The sequence below is a fragment of the Apodemus sylvaticus genome, chromosome 18 (genome assembly GCF_947179515.1).
Source record: "Apodemus sylvaticus chromosome 18, mApoSyl1.1, whole genome shotgun sequence".
Taxonomy (NCBI): Eukaryota; Metazoa; Chordata; class Mammalia; order Rodentia; family Muridae; genus Apodemus; species Apodemus sylvaticus.
In genome coordinates, this window is record NC_067489.1 from 70,218,440 (window position 1) to 70,234,811 (window position 16,372).

The window sequence follows — 16,372 nt, forward strand, 5'->3', positions numbered from 1 at the left end:
AACCAAACAAAATGCAAGAAATCTGGCCAGCGAGGCGTGTCCCGCTCAGGGAAGCACCGTGGACTGCTCAGCCACCACCCACCCTAAAGCGCTACGGAGCCCTGTGCCCGGCCTCTGCAACGCTTCAATCTGCGCAACTGCACATGCGCTTACGGCCTTAGCGCAGAGCGCTCCTGCCCATGGCAGCTCGACCGTCGCGCAGGCGCAGTGGCGTACTGGCCGCTGCCGGGAGCGCCGCCGCCTCCCCACAGCCATGGCCGCACCCACGTCCAGTCTCATCTCGGTCTTCTCCAGCCCGCAGGAGCTGGGCGCGTCGCTGGCGCAGCTGGTGGCGCAGCGGGCCGCGAGCTGCCTGGAAGGGGACCGTGGCCGCTTCGCGCTTGGCCTGTCAGGCGGTAGCCTGGTCTCCATGCTGGCCCGAGACCTGCCCGCCGCCGCCGCTCCCGCCGGGCCCGCCAGCTTTGCGCGCTGGACGCTCGGCTTCTGCGACGAGCGTCTCGTGCCCTTCGACCACGCCGAGAGCACGTACGGCCTCTACCGGGTGAGCGCTGCGGGGGCGCGCACCGCCCGGGCTACGGGGGCCGCCTTGGGCCACGCCAAGTCGGCTCAGCTTACCGTGGAAACGCAGGCTACGAGGGCCGCCGTGGGCCATGCGGAGTCGGCTCAGTCCTCCGAGGAAACGCCAGGAGCTGCTTCAACGCCTACCCGCGGGCTCCGGGCCCCAAGGGGTCGTGGTGGATGCGTGGTGATGTCCATCTAAGTCCAGCCTGGCGGGCCTCCGTTCCCCGTACCTTCCTGAGGGCCGCTCCTCGGCTGTGGGGCCTCGTGGGTCATGGCTGTTTGTGCACTCAGCCTGGCTCTAGTGTCCAGGGTGTGTTGGGCCTCAGTTTCCTCTTCTTTAACAGAAGCCATTGGCCATCGCCTCCCAGCAGCCTGGGATATGATGGTCACCAGGCGCCCTTTAGGGTACAGAGGTCCCTGCTTCACACACAGGGAAACTGAGGCACGGGGGGCTGAGTCCTGAACACACTAGGACGACTGCCACCACCTCCTAGGGGAAGCTTGGCCAGTGTCATGGGCTCTGAAGCAGGGAAGGGGCCATTACACTTCCTTCAAAGTGGGAAAACAGAAGATTCGTGTCTCCTTGGCCCTCTAGGGACCTGAAACTGCCCACTGTGAACGCGGTGCCTGTCTGAGAACTTCACCGACCGTGGGCTGCGGGTCCTAGCACAAGGCTCAGTTGGTGTTGTGCTTGTCTAGAACACATAAGGTCCAGGCTCCATTTCTAGCATCATATAACCAGGAATGGTGGTGCACTCCAGGCATTGCAGCAACGAAGAAGTAGAGGCTGGAGGATCAGGAGTTCAAGGTCATCCCCAGCTACCCAGTTTGAGGCCGGCCTGTGCTACATGAGGCCATTTTGATGCTGTTCACTCAAGAAAAATAAAGCTAAGATCCCTAAGTCGGCCCCTCTGGGGACTTGGTTAGAAGCTGAATCTTTGAGGGAAGCAGGATGTCACCCCCAGGTGGAGTGTGTGACACTTCTGTGCAGAGGTGCATCCACATTCTGAGCAGCAGTGTTCTGCACCCAGGCCACCCCCTGGGCGGGGACAGGAGCCGTGTAGAGCCGCCTTCGCCTTCCCGGCTCACACACCTTACTGTGGCCTCTGTCTGGAGCCCTGTGCTCCTCTGTTCTCCATCAGGGTCCTCAGCGCCCTGAGCGGTGGTCCTTACAGAGTCCCCAGCGCCTCCATCTGTAAGGCACAGCATCCTGGCATTCTGACATTTGCCCCCAGCCTCTGCTCCACAGAGCTGGACTTGTCCCAAGAGCCAGACACAGAGACATAGGCAGGTGTCTCAGTGGATCACAGTCCTCTTCCTGGGGCCCCACCTCTGTATAATCAGGTGCCAGCCGTGCGTGCGCTGGATGCAGCCAGGCTGAGTCCCTGTTGGGCAGCACTCTGCCGGGCATCTAACCCCAGTCATGTTACCCCCTGACTGTCCCTTCCCCTCCCACAGACACACCTGCTCTCAAAGCTGCCCATCCCAGACAGCCAGGTCCTCACCATTGACCCTGCCCTACCGGTGGACGATGCTGCAGAGGACTATGCCAGGAAACTGAGGCAGGTGGGTCCAGGCCGGGGGAAAGCTGTAAAAGACTGCAGCAGCAGGACCCGCTTGGGGACAGGCTGTCACTGAGGGGTCAGCGTGGCAGGGAGACTCAGGCTGGGGCCTTGCGCCTCAGGGACACTCGTCTGCAGCCCTGAGGTTCTTGTCCTCTAAAATGGGAAACAAACCTCCAGACTGGCTCAGTGTGATGTGGTAGCGCATCTGTGAGCCCCGCACGTGGGAGACTGAGGCAGGAGGCTCGTTGAGACCTCACAGCACGTTGATGCTGCCCTGGGTCCTGGCGGCTGCTGTCACAGGGAATGTGCTAGGTAGAGTGACTCTGTGGTCAGCAGATGGTGGTCAGAGCTGAGATAGAAACCTGGTTCCAGCTCCGTTGTGTGTTACCTCTGAGCTCAGCTTGCACACACTTGACCCACCATCCTCCTGTCAGGCCTTGCAAGGAGATGCTGTCCCTGTGTTTGACCTGCTGATCCTGGGAGTGGGCCCTGACGGCCACACCTGTTCGCTCTTCCCTGGCCATCCCCTCCTGCAGGTGAGTGTGGGGACCCCTCCTGCAGGTGAATGGGGGTCTTGTGGCCCTGACCCACGGGGCCTGTGCAGTCTTGTGGGTGTCTGAGCATCCGTGCCCCAGCTCCGCCCCGCGGGGCATCCGCTCTGTGAGCGTGCTGGCGCATGCCTGTCACCCCGGCACTTGCTGTGAGATTGAGGGCGGCCGGGACACTGAGGAAGGCCTTGTCTCAGAAACCGAAAAGACAACAGGAAAACCTGTTGGCATTGTGAACTTGGTGCTTGGCGGGGGCCGGTTCCACCCTCAGTGCCACAAACACAACAGAAGGGCAGAAAGGCCTGTCCTCACCTGCCCGCCTTCCCCAGGAGCGGGAGAAGATCGTGGCTCCTATTAGTGACTCCCCAAAGCCACCACCGCAGAGGGTGACCCTGACGCTTCCTGTGCTGAACGCAGCCCAAAGCGTCATATTCGTGGCCACGGGGGAAAGCAAGGCAGCCGTGCTGAAGGTAAGGGGTCTGCGGCAGAGGCCGGCGGGGTGGGGGTGGGGGGCGGCGGCGGGCGGGTGGCGCTCATGGAACCCAGGACAGCATGCCCCCAGTCTGAGAGAGGGCAGGGAGAAGGCCACAGTGCCCTGGGGGAGAGCCCCTGCACCCATCCCCAACTCCTTCACAAAAGGACGCTGAGACTCTAGGTCTATCTCCAGGCTCAGTGAGGAGCTGAGAAGGGAGTAAGGGGGTGGGGGGAGAGCAGGACCCTAGACACACATATTTAAAGAGAAACAAAGAAAAAACAAAACTAAAACAGGCCAGGATCAGAGAGATAGTGACCAACTGGAGAGTGCCTGCTGAGCTCCGGTCCCGGCCAGCGATAGCTCCGGTCCCAGGGCCCCAGCGCCCTCCGCTGGCCTCCGTGGACACCAGGCATGCTCGCGGTGCACAGGAACACATGTAGGAATAGCACTCATACACATTAAATAGAAATAAATAAAAAGCGGAGGGTGGGCGTGGGGCGAGACGGCTTAGTGGATTCAGGTGCTTGCCCCGAGCCCGACAACCTGGGGCCAGTCCCCGGTACCTCCTGCTGTCTGTGTAGTGGGGAGGCAGAATAGGCGTCCTTGGCTCCTTAGCATGTTCAGGGGCAGCCCGTGCTAGATGAGGCCCCACCTCCTAATAAGAACAAGAAACCTCCTATTCTACCCCGTGAAGCTTTGGAGCCCACGGTGTGTGAGGCGGAGCGCAGGGCAAGATCCCGTGGGCACCCCAGCCCCAGCCCGAGCAGATGCCCAGTGCGAGCCCGACCGGCTCTGCCCGGCGTCTGAGGCGGGTCCTGCTCTCGCACACAGCGCATCCTGGAGGACGAGGAGGGCGCGCTGCCCGCCGCGATGGTGCGGCCGCGCACGGGCGCCCTCTGCTGGTTCCTGGACGAGGCCGCTGCGCGGCTGCTGTCGGTGCCCTTCGAGAAGCATTCCACGTTGTAGGGGGTGCGCCCCGCGCGTGCCGTGCCGTGGGAGCAGACTCGCTGCGGATTAAAGAGTTTTGCTGGAACTCTGGTCCCTGTGGTTCTTGGTGGCGGAGGGCGGCGCCGGGGAGGCCAGCAGAGCAGAGTGCACACGCGGCTCAGAAGGCGGTGTACGCGGTGTGCCAGTCCGGGCGCCAAGGGTCCCAAGTGGCTGCTTGCGTCCCGGCCACGGTGAAGCCTGCGCTGTCGTGGCCCCCTGAGGATGCCCCGGCTCCTCCAAGCCTGCTCAGAGCCTTGAGGTTGTCCTGATGGTGTCGGCCCTGGCTGCGGGGAGGAGAATCTGCGGGGACTCTTGGGACGCCCCCTAGACAGTCCTGTGCCTGCAAAGACAAAGACGGGAGATGAGGGTCGGGGGACTGGGTGTGTTCTCCTTGATCTCTGCCTTACCTGTTCTGACCGGTCCCTCCCGGGGCCTAGCAGGGAGGCGGGGGAAAATTCCCTCTTGAAGGCAAAACCAGCCAGGCCTGAGGTGGGGATTGAAACCTCCCTGGGACACTTGGCCAGAGGGCGGGACCAGAACCACAAAAGTGAACTTTCTTCAGATGTCCGGTCCCAGAGGGCTCCTCAGCTGCGACAAAGAGGAAGTAGGATGGCTGGGGCGGAAGCCAGCAGAAGTCACTGTGGAAAATCCTCCTGGGACTTCCTTCTAGGGGGCAGGCGCCACCCACCCAACAGCCAAGCAGAGGCTGAGACACCCCGAGAAGGGAACGTGAGGTGGGCGGAAGGACCCATGCCCGGCGGTCGGGACGTTACCACCTCCTGGGTCCCGTCTCAAGGGAGGGCTCTGCTTTGTCATTGCCGCTAGGATCACGCTTCAAGGCCATCACTTTCCAGCCCCTGGGAAGGGAAGGGAGAAGGAAGAGTCTAAGGGGCAGCTGCATGGGTGGGTGGGTGCGGCCTCCCTCCACACTGACAGCCTCTCCCCTGCTCACTCATTCCTTCAGTCAGCAATTCATTCCTTCAGCTTTCAGAGACAGGACTTCTTGTAGCCCAGGCTGGCCTCGATGGCCTAAACTCCCCATCCCCCTCCCCCCTGCTTTCTGAGTGCTGGGATGGTAGAGATGTGCTCCACCCACCCATCTGTGCCAGGGCGTTGGTTTTTCCCACACTCCCTTGGTCTCCCCCTGGGGCTGTCCCCACTACCCTCCCACCCCCACAGCCTGTCCCCAGAGGCCAGGAGGAGTCAGGTGCAGACAGGGGGTGGAGGGTGGTACCCGATGGCCATGCATACCCTCCTGGCACTCGGGCCACTCAGCTACCATCCAGCATCCTGAGCAGAGGGACCCAGGTCAGCGCTGTATGGTGGCAGGATGGGGGCACAGCCTTCCTGTCCCCTGGGCAAACGGCGGCGGCAGCAGCTTCAGGGTGAGCAGAGAGGTCACTGCATGGGAGGTCACGCTGGCATGTGCTCCCGTGCCAGGCAGGGTTCATTATCTCACCTGTGTCTAGTCTCGCCGGGGTGGGCTCGTGTTGAAAGACTTCAGATTTTTTTTTGTTCAGTGTCTCAAGACAGGGTTTCTCTGTGTAGCCATGATTGTCCTGGAGCTCACTCTGAAGACCAGGCTGGCCTTGAACTCAGAGATCAAAGGCACACTCTATCGTGCCTGGCTCTGGCAGACTCCAGATTTAAATGAAATCCAAGTAGCTGAATACAGCGGTGCACACCTGCCATCCCAGCACTCGGGAGGCACAGGCGGGCTGATCTCTGTGAGTTCGAGGCCAGCCTGGTCTACAAAGTAAGTTCCAGGACAGCCTGGGCTGTATGCAACCCTGTCTCAAGACAAAACAAAGTGAAATGTGAAGTTTTTGATTTAGTGGAAGTTAGGGCCCGCTGAGGGTGGGGTGGGGGCACGGGTGGAAGGGTGGGGTGGGGCCACGGGCGGGTGGAAGGGGTCCCACCTGACCCCAGGCGGTCTCTGAGGCTGGGATGTCTGCATGTACACTGAGACTAGACGAGGCTTAGCTCTCCGTGGGAGAAAGGCCAAGCCAGGCTGTGCTTCAGCCTGCCCCGCCCCACACCTGGACCTGGGAGAGTGCCAGGCCAGCAGGACTTGGTGGGTGTTCCCAAGGGAGGTGGCTAGGCCTGGGTGGAGGAGGGTGTGTGGCTACCATTGAGTGTGGGAACAGCCCAGGCGAAGCCCTGCACATGCTGCTTGATCGGTCATCTCTCCAAGTCCCAGGACTGACCGCTGCCGGCATTTGCTGTGTGCCACTGGGTGAATTAGTTGCCCTCTCTGGGCCTCATTCTCCTGAGACACAGCAATATATTTGCATGACAGGCCTTTGTGTGTGCACATGCGCTTGCCGGTGATTAGCATCAGCTGTCCTCTGAGACCGCCTTCCACCTCATTCGCTGAGGCATGGCCTACGCTGGCACTCACTGGGGTGACGGGCAGGTGCCCTGGTCACACTGCTGACCCGTTCTCACTGCAGGTCAGGTGGACGGCATGCTGAGGAACTTCCTACCCTGTTACCGCAGGCAGCTGGCTGCAGCTGTGCTCAGACACATCTCCCAGGAGCTGGGACCCCAGGAGCCGGCTGGATGCCAGCTGTCCCACACCAAAGTGCGTGTGCCAAGGATGAGGCTACCTCCCAGGGCCCCTGCAGGGCACCCAGCTGTACTTATCTTTCTTGTATTCTCAGTAGTACCGACATGAGACTGCGGGTGTGGAGCTGGGGAGGGCTGACCACAGGGCCTTTGCACAGGTGGACCAGGAAGCTCTGGAGGTGGAGGCTGGCCCAGGAGGCTTGGGGAAGTGAATTCCCTGCAGGGGCACAGCATGTAAAAGGTCCTGAGGTTGGCAGAGACAGGCTAGATGGGAGTGGGGGTCCCCAGCTGTGCATGGGCCTGTTCCATCCGTTGCAACCACCATGCCAGGGAAACACTCTTCAGTGAGACCCCATGGTTTCTGTCCCATTATCCCTCTGACAATTGGCAGCTCAGAGGTTGTTACTGAAATCTCACAGCCTGGAGCTGGACCTCCTAATAGGGTCCCAGGGCCTCCGTCTGTCCCCTATCATGAGAGAGTCTTTGACTGATGAGGAAATTCAGGACCAGAGAGGTCGAGTGAGCGCCTGAAGGCCACACAGCACAGGTACAATTAGAACCTGAGACTTCCCGCTGGCTCCTTTCCCTCCCTGGTGAGGGGAGGCTCTGTGGACAGAGGCCCCACCTCTGGGGACTCTCCCTGTCCCATGCAGGGACATACCTGCTACAACTTTTAGTTTTGAGATGGAATGTCATGTAGCTGGGCTAGTCTTGAATTTGCTGCATAGATGAGGCTGACCCTGAATTCCTGACTCTTCCTCAGCCTCTCCACTGCTGAACTAGCAGGGTCTGCAGAGCAGCTGGTGCCGTTGTTGGGCTTTCGGAGTGTTGCTGGCATGTGACCAAACTGAAAAGCTCAGGTGGCCCAGAGTCTGCTCCAGCATAGCCAATAAACATCCCTTTGCAGAAGCTGCCTCGAGTCCGGGAGCACCAAGGACCCCTGACCCTGCTTCGGGGTCACCCACCACAGTGGCAGCCCACCTTCTGTGTTCTGCGTGGAGATGGACGTCTAGAATGGTTCAGTCATAAGGAGGTCAGTAGACAACCAGAGGCCCTACCCAGAATTCCCTGGTGAGGGGCGGGGGTCGTGGCAATAACAGGCTCTGAGCTGCACAGGTGGCCCATGGAGGGTGCGGGCTACGTGGGCTCTGACGGACTTGCCTCCTGGACTGGGGAGTGGTAGCCAGTTTGGTCTCACGTCTCTGGTCACAGGAGTATGAGTCTGGGGGCCGTCCGCTGGGCTCCGCGGCCCTGACCGGGTATACACTGCTCACCTCCCAGCCTGAGTACCTCCGCCTTCTGGACGACCTCTGCCCCAGCTCCTCTGGTAAGGACCTGTGGCCCCCTCGTCATTTCCTTTCCTCCCAGTCCTTTGGTCCTTCGGCCATCTCTGAGCACTTCGCAAACCTGCCCTGGGCTGCCTCCACTGGTGCCCACGGTGTGCGTGACTCCCGACATGTCGGCAGATGTTGCCACCCATCCCCTGGTGGGTGGCATCGATCCCTGAGTGAGCTTGCTTTGGGAAGAACAAGAAGCACCTACTGTTCCTGGGCGGAGGTCGTCAGTGGGGCAAAGCCCAACTAGCAGACGTCTGAGGGGCCGCAGAGGCCCTGCTGCTGCGCTGGGGAGGTGGGCGGAGGCGGGTGGGCGAGGTCTAGGCCAGCCTGGTCTGCACGGCGAGCTTCAGGCTGCCAGGGCGACATGAGACCTTGATCACCTACATGCTGGCTCACAACCAGCTGTGGTGGCGCTCGCCTTTAATCCCAGCATTCGGAGGCAGAGGCAGAGGCAGGTGGATTTCTGAGTTTGAGGCCAGCCTGGTCTACAGAGTGAGTTTCAGGACAGCCAGGGCTACACAGAGAAACCCTGTCTCGAAAAAAGCAAACCAAACCAACAAAAACAAAATTAAATTAAAAGCGGTGCGGGGACTGGAAAGCTGACTTGGTGGATTTGCGTTTGATCCTGGAATCAGGCTGCTCACAACTGCCTGGAGCTTCAGCTCCAGGGAACCTGATGCCTCTGACCTTAGGTATCTGCACACACAATAACACACACACACACACACACACACACACACATACACACAGAGGGGGGAGGGAGAGGGAGAGGCATACAGGTGATTAAAAATAATTTTAAAAAGCCCATAATATGCAGTGTCAGTAGTCCGGCCAGGAGACAGACACGGTGCGAAGTAGCGGTGGGCCGGCCTGGGCCTGTGTGTAAGCCCGCCGGGGTCCTGGGCTTCCAGTTTCTGCCCTTGTTCACCTGCTCCAACAGGATGTGGAGAGCAGGTGATCTCGCAGGGTCCACTCGTGTTAGGGCTTCTGCTGTGTGTAGTTTTTGAGACAAGGTTTCCAGACTTCCAGACAGGCCTACCTGTGAGTCACAGTCCGATGGTAGGACACCCTACACCGGGCTCTCTTAGGCTGCTGCCTAAGAATGAACAGAGAGACCCGAAGGGAGACTTCTCTTGCTTTCAGCAGATCTGGCCCAGGAGGAACCGCTGCTGGTGCTGGAGGAGCCCGTGAGCTTCGCGCTCTTCCTCGTGCACCCCTTCCGGGCTCACCTCTGCTTCTTCGCTCGCTCTCGGGGGGCGCAGCGCGCCTGGAGGCTCGGCCTGCAGGGTGCCATTCGTCTGAGAGCCACCGGTGCGTTGCGGGAGCAGCGGGGTGCAGGTGGGAGGGGGCGGGAGTCAGAGGGTCGGCGGAGGTGCGGGGCTCCCTGAGCGCAGCGTGCGCTTGATTGCGCCTTCAGTCCTGCAGCGCAGCCGGGCGCCCGCAGCCTGCGCCTTCCTGGACGCCGTGCTGCTCTATCGACGACGCCGGGGCTACGCTGGTGGAGACGACGCGACACTGGGCTCCGACGCAGAGGTGAGCGGTGTCCCGCAGATCCCGGGCGCGGTCCGCGGTCCGCCCAACAACCCCACGCCTCCCCTTCAGGTGCTGAGCGCCGAGCTGATGCGGGAGCTGTTGCCTGCGCTGCGAGCACAGACGCTCCGAGGCCTGCGCGGTGCGGGGCGCGCCCGAGCCAGGGCCTGCGCGGAGGTGCGGGGCGTGGGGTGGCAAGGGGTGGGGGAGAGAGGGAGGGAACCGCCCTAGGACCCACGCGCTCACCGAAGCTGCCTTCGAACTCTGCAGTTCCTCGACGCCGTACACGCGGCCGTCCTGGCCAGGGCGTCCTCGGGGCTGCGTGCCTTCCAGCCAGAAAAAGACGCACTGCTGGCGGCGCTGGAGAGGATGGTGCGCACAGACCTCGAACAGATCCTGCAGCAGCGAGCACTCGGGGCCAGGAGACTAGAAGGTGAAAAGGGGAGGGGCGGGAGCGGGGCTCGGGATAAGGGGCGGGGCTACAGGCGAGAGGTGGAGCTAGGAGTCTGGGAGAGTGAGGGCGGGAAGGCTGCAGTAGCAAGGGAGGGTGGTCTGGAGGCGGGAACTTGCCTGATGAGGCGGGACGTAGTGGGGGTTGGAAGGCGGGGTGTAGTGGGGCGGGGCCTGGGATCTAAACTCGGGGTTGGGGTTCGGAGTCACACACTGGATCTGCGAGAGGGACCAGGCCTGTTAAATTGTGGGCCAGGTAGGAAGGCTGGCAGTAGCTGTGGCCTTGCACCATCTTCTCTGCTGCCCAGTTATCAAGACCCGGGTTTGAATCTCCTTCCACTTCCACTTCCTCTGCCTATGCCTTTGGGCCAGGTCTCACTACTCCTAGCCTCAGTTTCCCCAGCTGTAAAGTGAGTATCCAGGAGCTCCAGCTGGCTCCTGCGCATCTGCTGAGGGCCTGCTGGGGAAATCAGCAGGCGCACGTCTCCCTCCCCTCAGCCGAGATCCAGGGCGCAGTGGAGGCTTGCCTGTGCCGGAAGGTGGACCTGCACCTGCCGCAGCTTACCCTCGCTCTGCTGAGCCCTGTGGAAGCCACGCTGCAAGCTGTTCGGACCCTGCTCATCCGGGGGATGGACCGGCTGTGCCACTACCTTCGCAAGAACCCTTCTGGCACTCGGCTGCGCAGGGAGGTTAGCACGCGGGCCAGTAGCGGCTTGTCCACTTTGGTCTGTCTGTATCAGAAGCCAAAGAGAGTTTCTCATTCGACTGGTATGCACACATAGGTTTATGAATTTGGGGAGATTCCGTGGGACCCAGAGCTGATGCAGGCCTGCTACCGGGAGGCAGAGAGGAACCACAGCCATCTGGCCCAGCTGGCAAAACCCTTTGGCTTCCTGGGGATGCAGAGCCTGGTGTTTGGGGCCCAAGACCTTGCACAACAGGTGAAGAGAGTGGATGAGAAGGGTGCTTTGGGCACATCCCTGGTAGAGAGAGATGTGTGCATTTATAGAAAACGAGTGGGCCCAGCTGACGGGCAGGTCGCACCCGTGAAGGGCAGTGGGGGTGCAGCATGTGTGTGAGCCAAGACGGGGCCTGACTGGAGGCAGGTCTGCCGTCCGGAGCTCCGTCTATAAAGGACAGGGGTGGAGGAGGCTGGGACAAGCCCCGATCCAGATGGGGCGTGATTGAACAGGCCTGTCATAGCACTTAAGAGGTGGAGACAGGAGGATCAGGATGTCAGGGTCGTTCTCAGCTTTATAGTGACTGAGGCCACTGTACATTATGTGAGGTTCTGTCTCAAAAAAAAAAAAAGCGTGTTTTGCAGGCTGAGGGGTTGGGCCCTGCCATGAACCGGTGCACAAGGGAGGAGGAGACCAAAGTGATCCCCTGAGCCTGGCAGAGTTTGTACAGTGCACAGCCTCAGGGAGGCTGGTCTCTGGCCGCTACCATCTTCCAGACAGAAGATCTTTCCTGAGATTAGGGCAGGAGTGAGCAGGGGCCTCGAGTTCTGCTGCTTTGGAGGCTTCAGGCGTTGGGAGCCTGAGGCCCGAGCAGGTGTCCTGAGGTAATGCGGCGTCATCTGGTGCCTCCTTCACAGCTCACGGCCGCTGCAGTCACCACCTTTCTGCAGCTGGCTGACCAGTGTCTCACGGCAGCTCTGGACTGCAGCCAGGCAGCTGAGCAGCTGGAGAAAGTCAAGGCCCTGGTGCTGAAGGTGAGGTGTGTGGCAGGGTCCCCACAGCCAGAGTTCTGAGGGCCACTACACCGGCTGCCTGTGACCCCTGCAGAAGCTCACCTCGGACAGTGAGACCGCACGATGCAGGTTCACCCGGGAACGGCTGCTGGGCATCTTCTGGCCCTTCGTATGGAGCCGGCTTGGGACGAGTTGCAACTTGGTGAGTGGACACTGAGACAGCTGGCTGGCAGGGACAGTCCATGCACCCCCACCCTCACCCCCACACCTCCCCCGTGCCTACTAGCCACATCCTCCCAGAGTTCTAGCCCAGCCCTGCTGAGCAGGCACAGGTTCTCTCCATGGGTCTAAGTTTACAGGGAGAACCACCCGTGCAAAGGTCCTGGGGCACGACTGGGCCGAGTGTGTTAAGGGCCAGAGAAGAGTCAGCTGAGGGTAGCATTGGGGGAAGAGACAGTGAGAAGGCTGTGGGTGGGGAGGACCCAACCTTGTGGCTACCTAAAGACCAAGGCCATCAAGTGTAGGTATGTCTCAGGCGCTAACAGGACACTCCAGAGCCACAGCTGCGGCATTTGGGAGGCAGGATGGATGTGTGGGCCTTAGTCCGTTTCCGATGCCGTGACAAATGCTACAGCGTGTGGGATTGTGGGGGAGCAAATCCTTGTAAGGAAACAAGCCAGAGAACCCAGCAGATCAGGCCGAGGCGGGGCAGCCCAGGCCCTGCCTCTAACCATGTTCCTGACTCTGTGGTCCTAGGAAGCGCCAGAGGCGGATGGCGACATCCTGGCTGTGGGCTGGCAGGTTCTGACCACAGAGGGTGTCTACAGGGATGTCGTCCAGGGTCTCCTGCTGCAGAGGATTGACAGAGGTGAGCTCCCCATGGCAGCTCAGGGGGCCTCTTGTCCCTGTCTGTGCCCTCTCAGTCCCCGTCCTTTCCTGTGGACGCTGGCACTGGCCTGGAGGTTCCTGGGTGGACTATGTGGGGGCTGCAGGAAGGGGACGCACTGGGATGAGATTTTCAGGGTTATGCTGATGTTCTCAGGAAGACAAGAGAGGCAGCTGCCAGTAAACATGTATTCATTCAACAAACACTCCCTGGCACCAGAGAGTGGTTGGCCTGGAATGCCAATCAGGAGGGCCACAAGGCCTGCAGAGCCTGTGTGTGAAGATGGTAGAGGGAAGAGGGACCAGAGGTTAGAGGAACAGCAGAGACAGATGGCGGCACCTCTGTGTCTATGATGTGTGGCCAAACAAGAAAAATGGAGCTGAGGTGGTGACGGAAGCCTCCCAACTAAGTAATTCTCCTGCCTCAGACTCCTGAGTTTCTGAGCCCACATGGCCAAGAGAGTACAAGTTTGTTTTAATGATTTGTTTTTGTTTTTTGTTTGGTTTTTTGGATTTGGTTTTTTTGAGACAGGTTTCCCTGTGTAGTCCTGGCTGTCCTGGAACTCACTCTGTAGACCAGGCTGGCCTCGAACTCAGAAATCCGCCTGCCTCTGCCTCCCAAGTGCTGGGATTAAAGGCGTGCGTGCATTGATGTGCACGATGACCTGCATGTGTTTTACATACGTGTTTCCAGTCCCCTGGATCTGGGGTCACAGCCGGTGTGAACCACCATGTGGTGCTGGGAAGAGCAGCTTCGTCGCTGAGCCGTCTTCTTTGAGAGTATAAGTTTTAAATGGCTCCAAGCTAAGTCCAGAAATGGTGACCCGGGTGAGCTTCTGACCCTAAGGCTTGTGTTCATCCTTAGGGGAATTCCACTTGCCATTGATTTGTGATGTCTGCCCAGAGCAGCAGTGCTGGGGAGGGAAGCCAGTCTCCTGGCTTGGAGAGTGTAGGTATCGATTAGCAATGTCTGTCCTTGGTGCAGCTCGGAAGGAGGTTTCTGAGAGCCAAAAGCTGGGCCCCTTCAGCTGGGTCAGGGCTTGTCTCCCATTCTAGAGTTGAAGAATGTTCTTGGTGCCAGTGACAGAACCTGCTCTCTAGCTGATGGCTCAGGAGCCCAGGGGGACTAGGAAGGAACAGGTGAGCACCTCACAGGTTCTGGGCCATGACAAGGAATGGCTGTGGTTGCGCGGGGTGTCTAAGGGTGTGGCAAGGGCGGAGTGGATGGACAAGAACGGACTTTATTTCCTCACGCGGCCCTGCTGGCCAGTGCCATGATGGACAGGTACAGAAGCCACGGGCTCTGGCATACACATGGGTGGGGATGGTGACAGGTTTGGGCCCTGGTTCCTGCAGCCTAGACACAGGGGGATGGAGATCCTCTTGGCAGTTACGTCCTGTTAACAATACCTGGGAGGGCATAGTGATGGTGGCTTGCCATCCGCAAAGGCGCTTGGAGCTCACTTGTCGCACAGCCACTGCCGGCCCACGTGAAGTCACATGAGGGGAAGGAGTCGTTAAAAGACCCTGCGCCGGCCTGCCCTATACACCCGGGCCCATCCCTTTAGGCGCATTCCACACTGTGGGTGAATCCCATGGGGTCTCAGGGTGTGAAGAGGTAAGCTAGCATTTTTTCAGGGATCCCCGAGTGTTCTCCAACTGTGACCATCATCTGCCCAGTCCACAGTGTCGCACAGTCACTCAGAGTCTCTTGATTTGTGAGCCCTGTCTACACTTCTACCTCCTTACCTGTGGGTCCTTCAGGCCACAGGGGACATCCAGGTGACAGGTGTCATTTCACAGGGGAGGAAGCCGATGCTCAGACCTGAGAGAGAGACTGACTGACTCTGCAGGCCCAATGCAGCCACTCCATGCAATATGGCCTCCCAGACCAGTCCGGAGCTGTGTGTTAACCGCCCCCACACGCATCCTGGAGGACAATGGACAAAGACCTGGAGTGGCCTCCCTGGGCCAAGTGTATGAATGCTTTAGGCTTTGTAACTGTTATGTATCCAACAAAGCATCATAAATATTATATTCCTGCTAAAATTTGTACACTCAAGTTTGAGCTAGCCTGGGCTACCATAATAAGACACTGTCTCTAAAAAGCAACCCCAAACCTCTGTTAATATGATACATGTAATGCCTTTAATTTCATTTTTATTTTTATTTATTTTTCTTAAAAATCTGTACGTTTCCTTTTTTTTTTTTTTTGGTTTTTTTTCGAGACAGGGTTTCTCTGTGTAGCCCTGGCTGTCCTGGAACTCACTCTGTAGACCAGGCTGGCTTCGAACTCAGAGATCCACCTGCCTCTGCCTCCCAAGTGCTGGGATTACAGGCGTGTGCTGCCACCTCTGCCCGGCTAATCTGTTTCTTAACACTTCTTTGAAACTTTGTTTACTTTGTGTGTGTGCACACACGCACAAGCATGGGCCGTGGAGGTCAGAGGTCAGTTTACAGGCGTTTGCTTCTCTGTCCATCATGTGGGTCTTGAAGGTCAAACTCAGGCCATTAAGCATAGCACCTTTGCCCACTGGGCCATCTCACTGGCCATGCTTTTACTTTTATCAATTGCTTGATTAAAAACTGCTTGAATGATTAAGTTATACTTTAAATGCCCAGGGCTTCGAGCTTAATTGACCAGAGCTTTGCAGTGACAGGCCCTGGGACCGGCTAGAACTGCCATCCTGTCCCTCTCCCTGCCCCCCTCAGCCCCTCCCCAGCTCTTTCTGGCGGTTTGGGGCTTTCCAGGGAGCTCCCTGATTTTGAGGGGGGAGGTGGAGGAGGACGAGGACCCAAGCAGTCCGGCTGCTCAGCCTCACCCCCTTCCTCAGCCTCACCCCCTTTCGACCCTTCACCCAGTACCTCCCACCCATCCCATCCCAACCCCGCCTTAGCTGCAGCGAAAGTCGGGAGTGCAGCTCCCCAATAAAACTCCCCGTCTTTAATATAATCTAATCTGGTTTAAATTGACTCACTTCAGCGGTGGAGAAATAACCTATCAGGAGGCGTCTCGTGGGCTCCGCTCCTCTGAGAAGGTAGGGACCAGAGTAGGAAAGTCTGGATTTTACCAGTGTGCTGGCCTGGTGGCGCATGCCTGTCCCAGAACACAGGAGAACGAAGCAGATCACTGTGAATTTATAGAGGAAACTTGGGGTCCAGTGGGTTCTAATGTGACGGAGCTTGCCTAGTAAGGACCTGTTTCAAAACAACAACAACAAAGAAAGAGGAAAAACGGGCTAGTGAGAAGGCTCAGCAGGTAAAGGTGCTCAGACCCAAGTGTGTTCTATTCCCATCACCACACGGTGGTTGACAACTATCCGCAGCTCCAGTTCTAGAGGATCTGAGGCCCTCTTCTCAGCTCCTTGGGGAACAGGGACACACACACACACGTTATAGCTGTATACATGTAGGCAAAACACTCATACACAGAAAACGAAAACAGTAAGAACAGGGAGCGGCGCACACAAGCCATTTGTATGAAGGTCAGAGGACAACACAATTTGGGCTCTGAGGATCCTGGATCCTCGGACATGGCAGCCAGCGATTTCACCCACTGAGCCATTTCGCTGGCTTAAATGTAAATCAGAAGCAATAAACAAACGAAAATAACCATGTCGCAGCCTTGGAAACTGAGGTGACATAGTTCTAACTAGAAGAAGCCTCTGTAAAGAAGCACCGCGCGAGTTTAGAGGAATCCAAAACTGGTAACACTGCCAGGGCCCGGTCACAGAACGGTCTGTGCCTTTAAAGCCCGAGCCAGGGGCGGGGCT

At 58.8% G+C, this 16,372-nt stretch overlaps 2 protein-coding genes across 10 annotated transcripts; both read left to right on the top strand.

Annotated features, from left to right (window-relative positions):
• Positions 1-4,182, top strand: Pgls (6-phosphogluconolactonase). Its single transcript, XM_052162732.1, has 5 exons — positions 1-541; positions 2,020-2,127; positions 2,561-2,662; positions 3,004-3,144; positions 3,981-4,182. The coding sequence occupies exons 1-5, from the start codon at positions 254-256 to the stop codon at positions 4,113-4,115; spliced, it is 774 nt and encodes a 257-aa protein (XP_052018692.1). The 5' UTR covers positions 1-253; the 3' UTR covers positions 4,116-4,182.
• A 1,107-nt stretch (positions 4,183-5,289) lies between these two features.
• Niban3 (niban apoptosis regulator 3) lies at positions 5,290-15,572 on the top strand. Of its 9 annotated transcripts, none has more exons than XM_052162726.1 (15): positions 5,292-5,521; positions 6,590-6,774; positions 7,612-7,737; positions 7,917-8,031; positions 9,185-9,352; positions 9,459-9,574; positions 9,644-9,748; positions 9,842-10,004; positions 10,520-10,710; positions 10,804-10,962; positions 11,619-11,735; positions 11,809-11,916; positions 12,471-12,582; positions 13,294-13,427; positions 13,656-13,740. In XM_052162726.1, the coding sequence occupies exons 1-14, from the start codon at positions 5,467-5,469 to the stop codon at positions 13,383-13,385; spliced, it is 1,812 nt and encodes a 603-aa protein (XP_052018686.1). In that variant the 5' UTR covers positions 5,292-5,466; the 3' UTR covers positions 13,386-13,427; positions 13,656-13,740. The 9 variants fall into 9 exon arrangements, with proteins under 9 accessions (XP_052018683.1, XP_052018681.1, XP_052018682.1 ...); XM_052162728.1 differs by having other exon boundaries at positions 5,295-5,521; positions 6,590-6,720; XM_052162729.1 differs by lacking the exon at positions 13,294-13,427 and adding an exon at positions 14,403-15,572 and having other exon boundaries at positions 5,300-5,521; positions 6,590-6,720; positions 13,656-13,739.
• The last annotated feature ends 800 nt before the right edge of the window (positions 15,573-16,372 follow it).

Coding starts and splice junctions, on each gene's coding strand:
- Pgls (XM_052162732.1), top strand. CDS start 254: ATGGCCGCACCCACGTCCAGTCTCATCTCGGTCTTCTCCAGCCCGCAG. Junction 542..2,019: donor GCACGTACGGCCTCTACCGG/GTGAGCGCTGCG, acceptor CCCCTCCCACAG/ACACACCTGCTCTCAAAGCT. Junction 3,145..3,980: donor GCAAGGCAGCCGTGCTGAAG/GTAAGGGGTCTG, acceptor TCTCGCACACAG/CGCATCCTGGAGGACGAGGA.
- Niban3 (XM_052162721.1), top strand. CDS start 5,467: ATGGGGGCACAGCCTTCCTGTCCCCTGGGCAAACGGCGGCGGCAGCAG. Junction 10,005..10,519: donor CGGGGCCAGGAGACTAGAAG/GTGAAAAGGGGA, acceptor CCCTCCCCTCAG/CCGAGATCCAGGGCGCAGTG. Junction 11,917..12,470: donor TTGGGACGAGTTGCAACTTG/GTGAGTGGACAC, acceptor CTGTGGTCCTAG/GAAGCGCCAGAGGCGGATGG.